The sequence below is a fragment of the Nesoenas mayeri genome, assembly GCF_963082525.1.
Source record: "Nesoenas mayeri genome assembly, chromosome: 9".
Classification (NCBI taxonomy): Eukaryota; Metazoa; Chordata; class Aves; order Columbiformes; family Columbidae; genus Nesoenas; species Nesoenas mayeri.
In genome coordinates this window covers 25,855,121-25,869,901 of record NC_137557.1, presented here as the reverse complement: position 1 = coordinate 25,869,901, position 14,781 = coordinate 25,855,121, and the positions used below count along the sequence as shown (strand labels likewise).

The following is a 14,781-nucleotide window of genomic DNA, read 5'->3' as shown; positions in this document are numbered from 1 at the left end:
GTCTGAGAGCAAGAGCGTGGCAAAGGGAGATATCCACTATGATATTTAGACGAGGGAATAGAGTGTACTATCAGCAGGTTTACTGATGACACTAAGCTGGGAGGAGCGGCTGACACGCCAGAGGCTGTGCTGCCATCAGAGACCTGGACAGGCTGGAGAGTTGGGCGGGGAATAACCTGATGAAATTTAACAAGGGAAAGTGTAGAGTCCTGCATCTGGGCAGGAACAACCCCAGGTTCCAGTATAGGTTGGGAAATTACATATTAGAGAGCAGAGTAGGGGAAAGGGACCTGGGGGTCCTGGTGGACAACAGGATGACTATGAGCCAGCACTGTGCCCTTGTGGCCAGGAAGCCAATGGTACCTGGAGTATATTACAAGGGGGGTGGTCAGTGGGTCAGAGAGGTTCTCCTGCCCCTCTACTCTGCCCTGGTGAGACCACATCTCGAATATTGTGTCCAGTTCTGGGCCCCTCAGTTCCAGAAGGGCAGGGAACTGCTGGAGAGGGTCCAGCACAGGGCAACCAAGATGATGAAGGGAGTGGAGCATCTCCCTGATGAGGAAAGGCTGAGGGAGCTGGGGCTCTTTAGTTTGGAAAAGAGAAGACTGAGAGGTGACCTTATTAATGCTTATAAATATATAAAGGGTGGGTGCCACAAGGATGGAACCAGGCTCTTCTCGGTGGCAAACAATGATAGGACAAGGGGTAATGGGATCAAGCTGGAACACAAGAGGTTCCACTTAAATTTGAGAAAAAACTTCTTCTCAGTAAGGGTGACAGACACTGGAACAGGCTGCCCAGGGGGTTGTGGTGTCTCCTTCTCTGGAGACGTTCAAGACCCACCTGGACGTGTTCCTGTGCGACCTCACCTGGGCGTTCCTGCTCCAGCAGGGGGATTGGACTAGATCATCTTTTGAGGTCCCTTCCAATCCCAAACATACTGTGATACTGTGATACTGTGATATTGTCTCAGTATATTCTTAATCAGGTTAATCACTTGGGAGCAATAAAATTTTGGGGGTGGTCTCTTGCCCTAACTGAAGATAGGGTGCCTCAGCCATAACCATAGATAAAAGTCTGAAGGTGAGAACTTCTCTAAAGGGATCTTGCGGAGGGCTGCCAGTACGTATTGCATTGTCTTAATCACAAAGTTGAACATGCAGACCATCCAATAAATACAACAAAACTAAAGTTTTGCTTTAATTGTTATTCTGGCACTACACTGATAGAATCAATTCTTTCTTATCATGTGAAAAGAAGGGGGTTTGGATTATTATACACTTTTCTGCCTACATATCAAAAGTCCCACAATACGTTTCACAAAGCCCAGTTTGGCTCCAAAAATTTACCATATAGTTTTTATTTTGTGTGTGTGCATTTGTGGGAGTATGTGTATGTATATATGTGTGTGACATATGTCAAAATATGCAGTATTATAAAGCTTTTTCCCATTAACCCTGCATTTTCTAGACTCAGTCTGGGATCCACATTCAGTCTGTTTTCTAACTACCTGTTGCATACCTACCTAAAAAAAGAGTACTTCATCCTTCCCCAACCTAAGCAAAGATCCTAAGAAACACAGGAGGCTAAGAGTCATTAGTGATTCACAACCCACAAAACCTTCTCGTTCTCACTTCTAGACCTCTTTTGGATCTACAATGCTAACAGAGCAGAAAATCCTGGCAAGAAACTTATTCATCCATTAGTACGACAGGGATTTAGTACCAATATATATTTCCAAGAAACACAGTCATTGTGCACTAACATCTATGACATATTTCAACCACTGATTGACTGAAGTGCATGAAGCAACAGGCCTATGCATTGAGCAGTTCATTTTGTACATGTAAAATCTTTTTGTACAAATTAAACATTTTCTATGTGTATTTCAGTATAAGCCTTACTTTGTTTTGTGTTTGTTTATAGCAGTCATAAGGAGATTCCTTTTTAAGACCGTCTTAGACCAAACATGCAACTGGACTTCGTGTATAGATTAAAAGCTTAGAATTAAATTATAAGCTTACAATCTCTTACATCTGTATAATCTTGCAGCTTGGTTAACTCGAATGAGCAGCATTGCCTGGAGATTGGCGGCAGCAGTTTCTTTGCCTATATTACAATATCAATGTGCCTTCTTTTTCTCCCCACCACCAGCAGTCCTCAGAGCAGACCAGATGTTGAAATCATTGGAGAGACAAAAACAGCTGAAGAATTTCCACACCACCTCAGCAGCAGTGAAGAAAGCACTGGCAGCTGGTCCCAGCTAGCTAATGATGAGGACAATCCTGATGACACAAGTAGCTACTTACAACTCAGCGAGCGATCCCTGAGGTACCCATATTATCTGTTCTCAGTATACAATATGATCTAATCAACCAAGCCAATGATTTGACTACCATGCATCAATAATGAAGGTCAACAGCTCAAGATTTATTCAGAATACTGTAAAGAAAGCCTAATGGCAGATTTCATCTCTTTATTTTTAAAAAATTAGCCACATCCTGATTCTTAGCTGGGTCTTTTTATTATCGCTAAGCAACCAGATTCAGACAAAGAAAAAACTTCCTGGCACCACTCAGGTGCCCCAGACCCACAGTTGTCATTGGACAAGTTAATTGCTACAGTCTTTCCTTTGATTTATTTGCTACTATTTGCATAATGTTTATTTTGGCGCCTCCTTAGCTGAGACCCGTGAGACTGCTATTCCCACCATGTATCTGTGCACTGAGAGCAGAGAAAGAGCCCTGGTACAGGGTAGCAGATCACCAGAGGTTGACTGAATTCCCCCTGAGGAGGCACAGATTCCAGAGCTCCCATTGCAATGTGCTGCTTTCTGTTCCCATTCAAGTGAAGACACGTTTAAAGATGTTATCCAATCCTTAGAGTTTATATAAAGTGATGTTAGTTTGAGTTAAGCCCTTTCACAAATTCAAATTGAGCAAGGTTTTTCTTCACATGCTCTTAGATTGGGCTTTAAAATATTGTCAAGTAATTACACCTTTCCCTTCAGTATTAAAATGACAAGGAGGGAAGACAATATGGTAATGCAGCAGGGAAGAGGAAGAGGCTCTGTCAGAAAGCACTGTTGGCTAGTTGAAAAAATACTGAACAAAACCTATCTGTCAGTGTGGGTGAACAATCATCCAATTATTATAGTATCAACCTTTTAACAAAGTCCTTAGTCTGAGAGAGCTGATGTGTTGTGCCTTTTGGCTCTGCACTGAAAGAGAAATTGCTACAGCAAGTCCGAATGCATGGCATGCTAACTCTGCCGTGAAAAACCTGATGGGGAAAGGAACTGTCTAGTCAATCCTTCTGATGTAAGGAAAAATACTATTAGTTGCTTTTCCAGTAAAAATTGACTCGCCACACAAAACTTATTTGTACTAATTGACTTGCAGCCAGCAAATTCACCACCTTGTTCATCAGAGTATTGCAATGTCTGCATAAACATTCACTGTTGAATTTATAATGATGTTATAAAGTGAACTGGCACTATTTTTTCCAAATATTCTAAGATGTGATACTTCATTTGTGCGAAGAAGTCAAAGAGAACACTTCTCTGTATTAGTGGTCCAAATGAACACTGGCTTTAATTAAAATCTCAGTCTTTCAGAGTAGTCAGAAACATAAGACGCTGTCACTGTACCTGTGGGTTCCACCAGATCCCCAATAGTATTTGAGGTACGAAGTATAATACACTAAAACTGCTGCTGATTACAGGCACGGAGTCACCCAGCAGGTAAGTGGTATTATATGATGGGCAACCAAATGCCTTGCTATAACGCACAACATTCAGAGGTATCTGAATCTCTGCAGGTTTTTTCCAGCACATCTCTGTACCCGATAATCCTTATTTTCAAGGACTCATGCAGACTGATTGTTTGAGGCCAAATGTTCATTGCATAAGCCATTCATGAGAAGATAGTCCACTTTTTTTTCCTCCACTTGATACATGTTCCATCTAGAACTATTTTTAAAAAAGCCTCATTCTGGTAACCACTTACTGAGCACAAGTGATTTTGTGAAACACAGCGTTAACAGGGGGCAGCCTCCTCACTTTGCTTTGTACGTAAATCAATTTTAAAAGGATGTATGGAGACATGTTCAGTGCAGCTTGGCACTAATATTTAAACTTTTGCTTTGTCAGCAATGGCAACAGCAGTACAACTAGCAGTCTTGGCATTATGGACCTGGAAATTTATCAGGAGAACGTGCCATCTTCTCCTGTGATTAAGTAAGTAGTAACTGAAGTGAGACTTGATGTTTAGTCTAATTATAACTGCAAATCATTTATGCCATCTAAAATGTGCCAAGCCCTGCTTTGCACCTGCTGCTGAGCCTGTCGTTTCAGAAAAACGTATGTGCTGTTGTTGTCTGTGCAGGGGGGCAGCTCTAGGCAGTGAAAGATTACAGGAAAGCCCACCCAGGTGGATCTCTCAAGAGAATATGGACCCACCAACTGCCCTGCCTAAAAGACAGTTTTCTGTAGCATCAGTTTCCCATTGTTCAAGCTTTCATCTCTGAATAACTTAGTATATTATCAAAACTTTACTGTAATAGCCAGCAAGGTTAAGCAAATAAGGATCAATTAAAGTCAAAGGAAAAAAATATTATGGCATTCTTTCCAAGAATAATAGTAATTTGGCCCAAAGTATATCTTACCTATTGTTCCTTGGCATGTTTCTAGTGAGCATGCAATAACATTACCAAGAGATGTGCAAGTACCTGCCTAAAGGTCCTGGTACTCTGAAACCTGGCCTAACCTGCCAGCTGGTGAACGTCACAGTGCAGTCAGTGCAGAAGTGTAGGGACTGCACATCACACTTTGCACATGGGAACTTCGTGAAGTCATTGACATCAAAACATCTTCACAGCTCACAACCAGACTATGCTACAGCTGTCCTGCTTCCAAGAGGCTCTTTTTTTGCAAGAAATCTGGGCATTCATATTTCTGTGGAGTTACACACATTCTCAGGTGCTGAGTTGGAGACTAACCTTGTTGAAACATTCCCATCTTCACAGCAGGCACTGATGCCTCCTACACACCTTCCTAAAGATGACGCCTCTCTCATGTTCCCGAGGGCCAAAGGGATCCATTTTGGACTTCCCTTGTTAGCTTTCAGGGTCTGTTCTCAGGTGTTACCCAATAGGCATGAGGAGTTTGTACTTCTGCAACTCAAAGTCAAGGCACAGAATACATCTGCTGTTCAAACAGAAAACTGGGAAAAAAATTTACAGGAAGTTATTAAGCACTTATGATTCTACATCATGACAAACCATTTGTTGCATGTTGCCATTTTATTCTTTCCTCTCACACTTTGCAGTAACCAGTGCACGAGTATTTATAATCTGGATTCTGTGAAGCCCTGGAGGAGATTTTGAAATTCTGTGAATGAGGGTGGCAAGAGTAGCATCTTCCCATGGCAGAAACAAAATCTTACACTTGCAGCATTTCCCTGTTTGAGGATAGAATGGGACAGTCTCTAAAAGTGCACTCTAAGTGCTGTCCCTTCAGGAGCAAGCAAACAAAATCAATAGCTGTTACATCCCAAGTAAGTTTGCACTCTCCTGCCACATGTGTTGATACTGTGTTCAGAAATGGAAGCTGAAGCAGTAACCACATGCCAGGAGTTTGTTTCCTGTAGATTAACAAGAAAGAGATGGTACATAAGAAATTAAGACCTTTGGAAATTTTTGCAAGGTGTAAATAGAATTTGTTTATCCAAACAGCTAATATATTTAAAACCTGCATTAGCTAAAGTAATTGGCAGTTACGACTGCATTTAACAGTGAAAGATTAAACTAGAAAGCAAGACTGGAAAAGATTCATCCAGGGAGGGCAGCACTGCAAAATACAGACACTGGAAGTTCAGTACTTCCCCCCAGGTTATGAGACTTGCTGGGTCTTACCATGCTGTCATTTGCTTGTCATTATATAAACTGTAAACTTACACAGATCCTAGTGAACTGTAATACACAGTCCAGCCTGTACAACCACTTCATCCTATTACAGGAATAATGGTGCAATTCCAACAGCTTTTCCTGATTTACAGATTAAACAATGGAAATATACTCCTCATTTATTGTTTCATCCTATGTAACTTTCTTCTTGCAGTTTTCTAGGTCTTACATTGAGGGAGAAGTTTATCCATCATGAAGCAACATTGTAGACTGTTCCTAAATGTCACTAATAAGCTTTGTTGTTGTTTGTTTCTAAGTGAATTAGTAGAAGAAAAGGTTTTCCTTAAAGAACAGACAGAAAATACAGAGGGTAAGTTGAATCATATCAATTAAAACACACAATCTGAAGTTAACACAAGTAATTGCACAGTAACTGTAGGGATTATTTTTCCAGAAAGTACTTCTGCACTTTCAGTGGGAACAGCCAATTGCCAAAAGGACCTACTGGTGATAAACTTTGATCTGGAGCCAGAGTGCCCCGATGTGGAACTGCGAGCCACCCTGCAGTGGATAGCTGCTTCTGAACTTGGAATTCCAACCATCTATTTTAAGAAATCTCAGGAAAACAGAATCGAAAAGGTACTATTTACAGAATCGGGCATATCGTTAATTCACTTTAATCACAGTACCAGTTATGATTTATTGACATTACAGAGCTTAAAAGCTGATGGAAAAACATCTTCATTACAGCAAGATGGCAATGCTACTGTTTATTACAATGAGGAGAGGATTAAATATGTCAGAGTTTAGGGTGTGTGAAATAAGAAATTAGGATGTCCATGGCACAAAAAAATAGTATCACCATGGGACCATCTCCAAGCCCTCTATAACATGCTTTTATGAATCTGTTCGCTCTTTCATATCAATGATGCATGAAGTATCAATGCTTAAGGCAGAATTAACAGAAAGAGTCCTTATGTGGCTGCATTTGAAGGATTGCAGGTGGCTTACATGGAGCTTAAACATCCAGCTTAAACAATAAAAGTCTCTCAAGTTTAGACATCACACATACAAAGTTCTGCTACTTGGTGACAGTAAGAGCTGACTAAGACACAAGACTAAAGTTGTGCTTAAGATCTGCAGCTTTGAAATTCCTTCCTCCTTATGCAGGTTCTGCCTTGCCTGCAACGCTGTTTAGGAAGCCCCAGGCAGGTCTGAACTTGTGCATGGCTGTTCAATTGCTACAGCTGGGGGCACAGCAGGGTACCACAGGGGTCTGACAGCTCCTCCTGCATCTATGTAAGATCTACCATGGCCAAAGGCACTAGCTTTACAGTCACTTTGTGCTGGCAGAAAAATATTGCTGCTCACCAAGGAATGGGTCCACTGCCTAAATGTACAGAAGAAACAACATGCAAAATAAAGATAATCTGTATTAGCTCAGGTTCAGAGTCTTACATACCAAGACTACAGGACTTCTGACCAGAGCTGAAAGTTCAGAGGACAGGCAGGATGGACCCACTGTGGAGGCACATCCTTGTATTATTACTACCCTGAGAGACAGTTTTATCCCAGGCATTGACCAACTAGTGGAGCCATATTTGCAATCATATATCTGTTACTTGGAAAATTAGACTGACTGCAATATTTGCATCATTGTATGGAAATTATGAAGCACCACCCCTGGCTTGGCAATAAAAAAGTGTTACATGTGCCAGCATTCTTGCTCCTGCTCAGGTGTAGCTTAGCCACTGCCAAGCAGCACTTTGAAAGCAGAAGTCTATTTCTGGACAGACAGACACAGACTACCAGAACTAAGAAACCTTCTGAAGTATTAGTCCAAGCCAGAGCACCAAGAGCAACACTGAAGTCCAAAATAGCCACAAGCAGCACAGACTGTTCCTGAGCGACTGGTTAGTGCTCCATTGTAGACACCACCAAATGCCACCTACAATATTTCAGGAATAACCAAACCAACCTCTTTTCCAAGGTCAGCAAGAACAGCTCAAACCTTAAGGCTTACAAAAAGTGTCACAGTATTCAAATCAATTAATGAAAAAAGTGTTACAAATCAGTATGTTGGTCTTTTAAAATAAGGTCTATGGGAAGATCATTCTGAGTAGCAGAGATATTGTTTGATTTCCTTGAGTACATGCATTTGAGAATCATAAACATCATTTAAAATGCATTCAGCAGCAACAGTCCAAATTGCATCTAATTAAAGAAACAGCTGTCAGCTTTACCCATGTGCTTTAGCAAACAGTTAATTCAATTGCAAAAATACACTAGAGAATAATGAAGCACATCCTGCCTACAACAGTGCTCTTGGAAATCGCGTGCCTATTAAATATCATTAAAGTACATGTGAAAAGTTTAGGCTTCAGTATGTAAATAGCAAACAGCTACACTAACTAGACACAATATTTTCTTGTGTGGTTTAAAACTGGAAATGTAGAAGGAGCAAGCTAATTAGATATTGATTGTGAAATTCAAAGAAATGAAAAGATTTGATTTTCATTTATGTACTTCCGAGAAAAAAAAAATCAGACCAGCTGTATGACACTGTGAAGCCCATTGTTATGTACAAAGTGGACAACATTCAGGATTTTTACAGCTGCTTAAGAACATATATTTAACCTCTGGTTTATCTGGAAGTTTAAAAAAATATCAAATATAGATCCTCTCTGTGATTCAATCACAACTGTGGCAAATGTCTTCATATGGTAGAAGTTCACCCGGAACTCCCTCTCACCAGCACTGTGTGAATATTTAAAATACTGTGGGATGTATGTGTGGAAATACAGAAAATATAATAGCAATTAAAATATAGCTAGAGGTAACAAAAAAGGATTTTTAAAAATTTTTCTTTAAAATGGATAGTCACACTTGTGTTACTTTGACAGCAAGATGTCAATAACAAGGGAAAGTTGTTATCCTTTATCAATCTCAATTTCATTGCAATAAATAAGAAATAATTGACAAGAGCCGCTAATTTAGAAAATGTCATGAGATCTGACCAGTCTTTGGGGAACCACGGAACTTCAGAAATGAAGTTCTATAAATAGAAAGAACCTTTATGTTGCTCCGCAGTGAACTGTGTCCCCTCCCTCACACAGCAATGCATTTACAAAGGCTAGTCTTACAGCAGTTTGCGTGTATTCATTTAATAAAACCTCAGCAGAAAGTTAACCAAATTCTACATGTGTTTTGTTGGGGTTTTTTTGTTTTCTTTGTTTTGATTTGTTGTGTTTTGTTGTTGTTGTTTTAATTTAGTTTTTAGATGTTGTGCAATTAGTTCAGCGGAAGTCCTGGAAGGTGGGGGACATCTTCCATGCCGTGGTGCAGTACTGCAAGCTCAGCGAGGAGGCCAGAGAGATGGCACCAAGCCTGTTCGACTGGCTTCTCGAATTGGGTTAAGAAGGTTCACCTGTTCAGCATTTTTGTTTGATTCCAGTTTAAGTAAGCAGTGGTTTGTATAACACTCTGATTTCTGAACATCACTGAATAAAATGAGCAAAGATATACAAATTCTACAGAAACAGCACAAGTCCATTCCACAAGTGAACAAGGAGCAAAGTGAAGCCAAGGTGTATTGTATATGTCTGTATCATGAGAGGCTCCTGACATATTGTGCTATAGGAGGTACTGTAGTAGGAGGGGATTGATTTATAGCCTTTTGAATTAATGGACTAGACAGTAAAGGCTTAATTAAGTACTAACTTGTTCCACTTTCATCCATTTGATTAAATCATACATATAGTTTTAAAACACCAATATTTGTACAGTTTAACTATTAGAACTAGAGTGTGTTTCAGCATGCCTAGAGATACCCATGGCCCTACATTTTTTTTTCTTTTTAGTCCCCATAATTTGCTAAGGGGTAAAAACTTTTTAACACTTAACTTTGCAGTTAGACAACACTACAAAAAGCTGCTGAAAACACATTTTAGTTTCTTTCCATGTGATTATTTCTCTTCCATGGCCATTCCCCGTTTCTGTCTTCTCAAGGAAATAAAATCTAGACTCTCAGTTATTACTCCTCCAAATGTCCATCCTTCTCCCCTGGAGGCAGCGCGGCTCAGCACAGCTGCAGCTCTGCCAGGCAGGGCTCCTGGTTTCCAAGCCCCATCCCAGCACAGACCTGCGCGGTCTCGGGCGAGTCACTTCACCTCTGTGCCTCAGTGTCCCTGCCTGGTTAGAGGGAGCAATGGTGGTACATTTGTTACCTAAAGTGCTTCTGTTCAGAGCACTATGTAACACACTACATATCAGTTAAAATCAGTGAAGAAAAGACAACACTATTTTAATTTTAGTTTAACCAAATAAGTTGTTAATAAGGTAAAGAAATGCATACCTGAAGAGAGTACCATCTCATCATTAAAACCTTAATGTTAATTTTTGTAACTTACAAGAAAGCAAAGTGATTATTAAAATTTCAACAGACATATTTGTTCATTTTGGATATAAGTGTTTGGACTATATGTGATAGTTCATCTTGCTATAACATTTATATAACTGTTTGATAAGATATACTATGGTATCGTCTTGTTGAGATGATCTGTTAGTATCATGCACTTAATTATAAATTCTCTTGACTTGGCCAAAGAGATTCATTTTGAATTTAAAGGTAAAAATAACATCACATCACAGCTCTTCTGCAATTTGTTTCTTTGAAAAGATTTCTCTTTCGTCTCTCCCTACATGAATAGCATACTAGAAAACCTGCTCGCTTTTCCCAGTTAAATACTTTAGAGATGTTTTATTTTCCATAGCAGTATATGCTTCTGTAATATTTCTTGGAGGAAAAAAAAAAAAGCTATCCTTTTGCACTAAATATTTTTGAAAATTTTGAAGTAGTTTTAAATAATTTATGAAAAAGAGCCATATTCTCAATTTTATCTTTAAAACCATTCCTAAACTTGCATGATTGCATCACTCATTTGTTACAAAATAAAAATTAGTGAATCAAAATCTAATGTGGAACATCAAACAGGATGACTAATTCTACATCTACTCTTCCGTGTACACAAAACAGCGAAAGTCACTTTACTGCCAAGATAAAGGTCAATTTATTGCACACACTGAGCGTGACTGTGCAGCCCCTGAGCCTGTTCATTTGTAACTCCCACCGACAGGAGTGGCAGCTCTGAATGCTCAGCATTTCTGAGGCTGAAAGTTACTAAAAAGCACCACGTATAGACTGTTGTTTGAATGCTTTGTTTGAGCTAATAAATGGGAAAGTGTATTTATTTTTAAACCAAATACAGTTAGTTGTCAGTATACCATTTTTTGCTGTGATAGAATAAATGTTTACTTATCCTACAAAGCACAAATATCATGACAGAGGTGTAACAGTGTGATGCAGTTTCTCTGTACAGTAGTTCTTAATGTTGCAATTTATTCAGAAATAAATTTATGTTATAATGTGTGTCCTCTTGGCTTTCCTAAAAAATTCATGAACATTCTATTGAACTGTTGTGGGTTGGACTAGATGATCTCCAGAGGTCCCTTCCAATCCCAACCATTCTGTGATTTGCCTGCCATCCCTGTAGCTTCTCAGAGCTCTGCTTCTGAATGACAACTGACCCACAGCCCAAACTAAGACACGTGAGAGCAAGTTCCAGATCTTACCTCAGCACCAGAGCCATGGCTTCACTCTGGTTCCACAATCCATTTAAGTGATACAAGGCTAATTGTAACATTATTCTTATCACAGTAAAACAAGGAGAAATTACATGTTCATTGCTGACAATTACCCCCAGAATAACTCCCAACATACCAAATTCCAGCAGTGCTCACTCTAGCTGCTTTCAGTACCTGTAAAAGTGGGCAGGGGGTAGGGAGACACAAGTTCAGAAGTTTCTTCTGCTTGTTGAAGTTTATGTGGGTACTTACTGCCCTACTGCCTAGCTGTAAAGGTATTTCTACTGCTAAACAGAAAAGGAAACCAGCACTTAACTGAGTAAATCAGAACAACTTGTCCACCATTTAAAAAGGCTGAAAAAAATAAAGTCAATTTTAATTACACATAAATGAGAACTTCATACTATATACAATTTCAGGTAAAAAAAATCTGAGTAAATTATGTGCAGTTCAGCCTCTCTGTCTACAGGAGCATGGTGCAGGTTGTTAATATCATGAAGGTGTGGAGAGGGAGCTGCTCTCCACCTGTCCCAATGCAAAAGCTGGGACCCAACAAATGGAACTTGGACAAGCCAGAGTCAAAGCAAACAAACAAAAGTGACACTTTATCAAATGAGAGGATGCAAAACTTGTACATAGAAGACAGGTAAGTACTTGAAAGAAACGTACCACTGTTTGCTAAATGAGACAAACCTCAGGAGACGCCCTGGCCATCAGTGGCTGCCTGTGGGAGCGGCAGCCATTGGCCTCAGCTGGAGCAGCCGCACTCACCCTCCTGCTCTGCAAGAAGGTTTTGGGGAAAGGTGCCTGCGGGCCTGGTGCTACCACCAGCACCCACCTAGTGAACAGCAGAATTCGACCTCCAGATACATTAATTCAAACACAGGAAAATTACCTACTGAAAAGAAGAGTATTTAAACCCTTCATTTTTAGTTTGGTGTTGTTGAGGGTGCTTTTAATAGTGGGATTATTAGAAGCTGAAAAACTATAATCTTCCTCCATTTTGTTGCAACAATGAAGATTTTCATAGTGTCTTCAAGTAAATTAAGCATTTTATTGTCTATGAAAAAATGGTCACATGCTTACAGTTAACCTATTAAATTCAGCAGGTAACTTTTATGGAGAGGCTAATTTTACTCTTTGTCTTGTCCAGTTTCATGCAGAGCTGCAAGACAGACAAGCATGAGTATGTCACCATGAATTCTGCACTCTGATGTTCAAAATGTCAGGGGAAAAGTGACACCACTTCATTGAAATAAAGAGGCCATATGAGCCACTTAATAAATAAAACAAATTCCAGCTGAGAAGGAAAGCACATCCACACTAGCCAACTTAAGATTTTTAATTCAAGCCAGAGCCATTCCCATCCCTTGTTTAAGCAAACTCATAATGCCACTACTTCAGTTTTTCAAACCCACTCTAAAGCCAGTCACCCAGTCATCATGAGCAACAAGCCCTCAGAAAGCAACTTGCAGCTCCACAGCATTTAGCAGGACAGTTAAATTAGACAGGTGGACTATCAAGCTAATTAAAACAACGTGCAGTGAAGACAGGTCTGGCTGACGGATGGTGTAACCTTCTCCCAGATTCAGATGAAAATTAGTAAAGCGCAGCAAACTGGAAAATATAAGCAAGCAGGATATATTTCATATCCTTTCACAAACTACCCAGGAAATGTAAGTGATCACACAGAGGGAGCCAAAAAATGTCTCACAAAATGCCACTTTTAATACATGAGTAAGAGTATTATCCTCACCTGTTCAGAAAAGAATAATCTCAGATACAAAAAGCATAAGTCAAGAGTCCGAGTACGCATCCATATGCTTACATGGAAATCCTTGTCCTTGTCTTGTAAAATGTATGTTCAGTCCTGGGGTAGGTACATGACAGAAGCTGAAGGCTTCTTTTCCAGACAGACAAGCTCGTATATTCACAGAGGTATGTACTAGAAGGATCCAGAGGACTAAAGGACAGAAACAATACAGCAGCTACAATTTCCACTGGGACAGTCCTTCCTGCAGCTCAAAGCAGGAGTCTCCTGACACAATCCTTTTCAATAAGGTCACGGGGAAGCAAGGTTGCCAGCACTTCAGGATAACAACAAAGGCCACTCCAACCACCCAGAGGCTGCAGTAGCAGCTTGGAGAGTGTAAGGTATGTAGAAGCCAACTATTTTGTTCAGATTAAAACGGCACCAGACAACAGAGAGCACACACATGCGCTACTTTGGTTGCAGGGACTGAAGCGGAATTAAAGGATCAAGCTGCTAGCAAAAACATAGAATTGTTTCAGGATTATAATTATTAAATCTACATATGGGTAAACCAAGGTGCAGAGAGCATAATATCAAACATTCATCAGATGGTACCTAGAGTACTACTGAAATTGTTAGGAGGGCCAAGCCAGCACGCTTTTCAGTAGCGTTGTGAATCACACCAGATGTGGAAGTGTTGCACATACGAGCAGGAAACCTGGGTAACAGCCTGAAATGCAATCCTGCTCACCCAGGGAATCTAGGCAGAGTCAGAAACAGAGCCCAGCTGGCCTCCCAGTCCAATGCTTATTCTACGAAACCTCAGCTCACAATTCTGCATAAAAACAGGACAAGAACTCAAAGCCAAAAGCTTCTACAGATGTTTGATTCAATGAATCACTAGCATAGTATAAGAGAAAATCATAAAGAAAAAAGCAACAAAAAATAACCCAACCTGAAAGATTAAGCAAAAAGAAAATCTACTTCCTAATGGCAGTCCAAAGAACTTTTTTAGTTTGTGATGCTTACACAGCAAGTCAAATTTCATTTCTTAACTATGCAGCAGTATTTGCAAACATTTCCTTACACTGATTTTCCTACATTTTGTCAGCCAGAAATCCCCCACATCACATCTCTAAGTACAAACTGACCTAAGGAGGTAGGGCAATACTAAAGTAGCACAGAACTGCACTGCCTTTCCTGTTGGTATACAACAACACACCTTTCACACCTGAGAGTATCATAATGCTAGTTTTTATCAAAAGGGTTACAAGGAAAAAATTGCACACAAATAAATGGGGCTATCCTACTGGATTCATTCACAGTACTCACGGTTTCTCTCACGTGACTGAGATAACAGAGCCAGATTCTTCTCAGCAGTATCCAAAGAGCCAAAATGCACAAATTTAAATATAAAAAACCATTCAATTTAAAAATAAGAACAATTCCATATCTACATCAGAAAAGTCAAACCTATCAAA

At 39.9% G+C, this 14,781-nt stretch overlaps 1 protein-coding gene across 1 annotated transcript in view; it reads left to right on the top strand.

The window, feature by feature from the left end:
* Positions 1–9,395, top strand: part of SPHKAP (SPHK1 interactor, AKAP domain containing) — a gene marked incomplete at its 5' end in the record, with an annotated part of 97,641 nt that extends 88,246 nt beyond the window's left edge. Inside the window, 5 exons of the mRNA XM_080349993.1 lie at positions 2,155–2,331; positions 4,151–4,237; positions 6,222–6,274; positions 6,359–6,543; positions 9,178–9,395. Coding sequence (XP_080206119.1) covers positions 2,155–2,331; positions 4,151–4,237; positions 6,222–6,274; positions 6,359–6,543; positions 9,178–9,321 — 646 coding nt within the window. The 3' untranslated portion in view covers positions 9,322–9,395. The remainder of the gene's footprint in view (positions 1–2,154; positions 2,332–4,150; positions 4,238–6,221; positions 6,275–6,358; positions 6,544–9,177) is intronic.
* Positions 9,396–14,781: the final 5,386 nt, after the last annotated feature.